General features: G+C 46.8%; 1 protein-coding gene across 1 annotated transcript; it reads left to right on the plus strand.

Moving 5' to 3' along the window:
- Positions 1-1,265: 1,265 nt before the first annotated feature.
- On the plus strand, positions 1,266-2,717 carry PENARI_c150G10526 (uncharacterized protein; the record flags this gene model as incomplete). Its single annotated transcript, XM_022638023.1, has 1 exon — positions 1,266-2,717. One exon carries the CDS (start codon positions 1,266-1,268, stop codon positions 2,715-2,717), a length of 1,452 nt encoding a protein of 483 aa, XP_022482122.1.
- Positions 2,718-2,986: the final 269 nt, after the last annotated feature.

The raw sequence follows: 2,986 nt of genomic DNA on the forward strand, positions 1-2,986 counted from the left end.
AGCCCTCTCCCCACAACCTCAGAGTGAGTCTTCCCTGACGTGTAATACTCTTGCTTTATTAATTCTACTTCTATCCTCGCGCATTTTTAAGTCATTTACTTATAAGTACCGCCTGCAGAGATACTGCCGACAACAATACTATAGTATCAGACAATATTTTTACCGGCCTGCTTGACGAAATGTCTCCATTTGATCTTTATGATTCCATACTCTGGAGTAGGTAGTATCTGGCTCGCCCGATATTCCATGCAGTCTTTTACTTACCATGGGTCGTTGCCAGATTCCCCGCCCCTACCGGAAGACTTTGAGGAAGCTTTTTGTGTTTTACCAGAGCTTTGACGGTTTACACTCGGTCTTCAAATCTTCGACAATCCAAATTTGTTCCGTTGCTCCTCACTCGTATTATAAATCTACCTCATGAATCGCTCTAAGGAGGCTACATATTAAAAAGTACTCTGTTTCCCTGATCTCCAACATGATTAACACCCTAAGCAGAGTAGATATTATAATTCAGACTACAAATACGGAGTCATCATTTGCTTTTCGTTTCTCCCGTTTTACTAACTTTATCTTTGTTCTTTCTTTCTTTTTTCTTCTTTTGGTAAAATGATCTAACACCCTTCCTTCTATCATTTTCTTCATAAGGAAACAATGGACTAATGAAACACATTTGATATGAGACTTTCACTACCTAGTGTAGCTGAGAAAGACTAACCTGAATACGGTAACCGAGCAATTCCGAGCTTGTTCGGAAGCCTAGTTTGGTTAGACTTTCCTGGGCAGGGACTGAAACGGCTAATCCTCCGTTTATTTTTTATTTTTCATATATTTTTTTTTGGGTAAAATGATCTAACAACCTCCATCACTTTCCTCAAAAAGAAAGATGAACTAATCAAACACATTTGATATGAGACTTTCACTACCTATTACTGTTCAGTGTAGTGGATGAAGACTAACCTGAATATGGTAACCGAGAAATTCCGAGCTTGTTCGGAATTCTGGTTTTGTTACTCTCCGAGGCGAGGACTGAATCGCCAATCCTCCGCTTTTGGATTGAATTAATACAACATATAAACTATTCTCTCCCCTCTTGTTTTCGGGCTTTTATTTTCTGGCCTCTTTCAAAACGAACGAAGCGAAACGATACGGACATCTCGAATCACTTCCCGTGAAGGCCTGCATGAAACTGCCAATTTACCCTGATATCTAGATCCAGGTCAGCATATGTACGTGACCTGGAATTTTTCAGGAATACACATTAAATGATGGAGCAAGACCTCGGGAATTCAAGGAGGATTGCGGAGGAGTCCGCGGATCCGACCAGCCAACAACAACACGAAGACAATACGATATATCCTCATTTCAAGGGCGACGAGAACGGAATCGGTTCCATTGATGTCAATCAAGAAAACGAGACAGGACCCGAAAGTGATGGTCTCACCAGACAATCAACCCCTACAACCGTCCTAGCCCGAACTCTCTTCTTCATCTGCATGAGAGAATCAGGACGAGACCCCGGCCCCCCTCCCGACGGCGGCTTCAAGGCCTGGTCCCAAGTCGCGCTGGCCCATCTTGTCATGTGCAACACATGGGGGTACATCAACAGCTTTGGCGTCTTTCAGACGTACTATACCGAAACCCTGCACCGCCCGCCCTCGGATATCTCCTGGATCGGTAGCGTCCAGACCTTTCTGCTCTTTTTCATCGGAACCTTTTCTGGAAGAGCGACCGATGCTGGGCTTTTCAAGCTCACTTGGGTGATTGGCGCAACGGCTGAAGTTGTTAGTATCTTTTTGACTTCACTCTGCACCCAATACTGGCAGTTGTTCCTCACGCAGGGAGTCCTCCAAGGCATCGGATGCGGTCTCATGTTCTGTCCCACCATGTCTCTGGTACCAACATACTTCACCAAACGACGAGCCCTCGCCATGGGGATTGTAGCGACTGGTTCGGCTACAGGAGGACTGGTCCTCCCTGGAATCGTGAACGCTCTTCTACCACGGGTAGGATTTGCCTGGACGATGCGCACTCTCGGGTTCATCACCCTGGGTTCTCTTCTTCCGAGCCTGCTTTTCCTCCAACAGCGGCTTCCGCCGCGAAAGAGTGGTCCGATCGTCGAATGGGTGGCGTTCAAGGAGGCGCCCTATTCGCTCTTTGCCATCGGCATGTTCTTCGTCTTCTTGGGTCTGTATATTGGTTTCTTCTACATCGGGAGTTATGCGACAAATACTCTTCACGCGTCGGAGTCAACTTCCATAAACCTGGTCATGGTCATGAATGCCGTCGGCATTGTCTCTCGTATTATCCCCTGCTTTTGTGTGGACATGTGGACGGGCCCGATGAATCTGCTTGTCCCGTTCAGCCTTCTCAGTGCAATTATCGCCTATGCCTGGGCCGGAGTCGACAGCGTCGGGGGACTGTACGCATTCTCGGTAGTTTATGGTGCTGTCACGGCCGCAGTGCAAGGCATCTTCTCCGTCACGCTGACCACACTGACAGCCGACCTCAAAAAGACCGGCGTCAGGTATGGGATGGTTCTGAGCATTCTCAGCATTGATGTCTTGACAGGGAACCCGATTGCAGGGGCATTGATACAGATAGATGACGGTGAATATCTATACATGCAGATGTTCATGGGTAGCTCCATGCTAGTGGGGACCTTAGCTCTGGCTGGCGCAAGAATTGCCAAGTCGGGCGTCGCATGGGTTCGAACATAACCATGGTTTCGGTATATATTTTTGATTGAGCATACACCAGAGAAGAGTCTTCATAGAGCGAGTTTATAATCTCAGTGCGTTGAAATGTACGACTGGACTAGCTAAATTGCTGGGTTCAACCATTCGATTGAACGAGATTGCTTAAGTCTGGACCCCCAGTATCAAGTACTCCTCCACCCATTTATAGTGATAAGACACATTTACCGACGGCTCAGTGGTGTCCACAATCGTTAATAATGATGAAAGGTTCACCGCTACCCTAGCTGACA

Source organism: Penicillium arizonense (assembly GCF_001773325.1).
Source record: "Penicillium arizonense strain CBS 141311 chromosome Unknown PENARI_contig150, whole genome shotgun sequence".
Taxonomy (NCBI): domain Eukaryota; kingdom Fungi; phylum Ascomycota; class Eurotiomycetes; order Eurotiales; family Aspergillaceae; genus Penicillium; species Penicillium arizonense.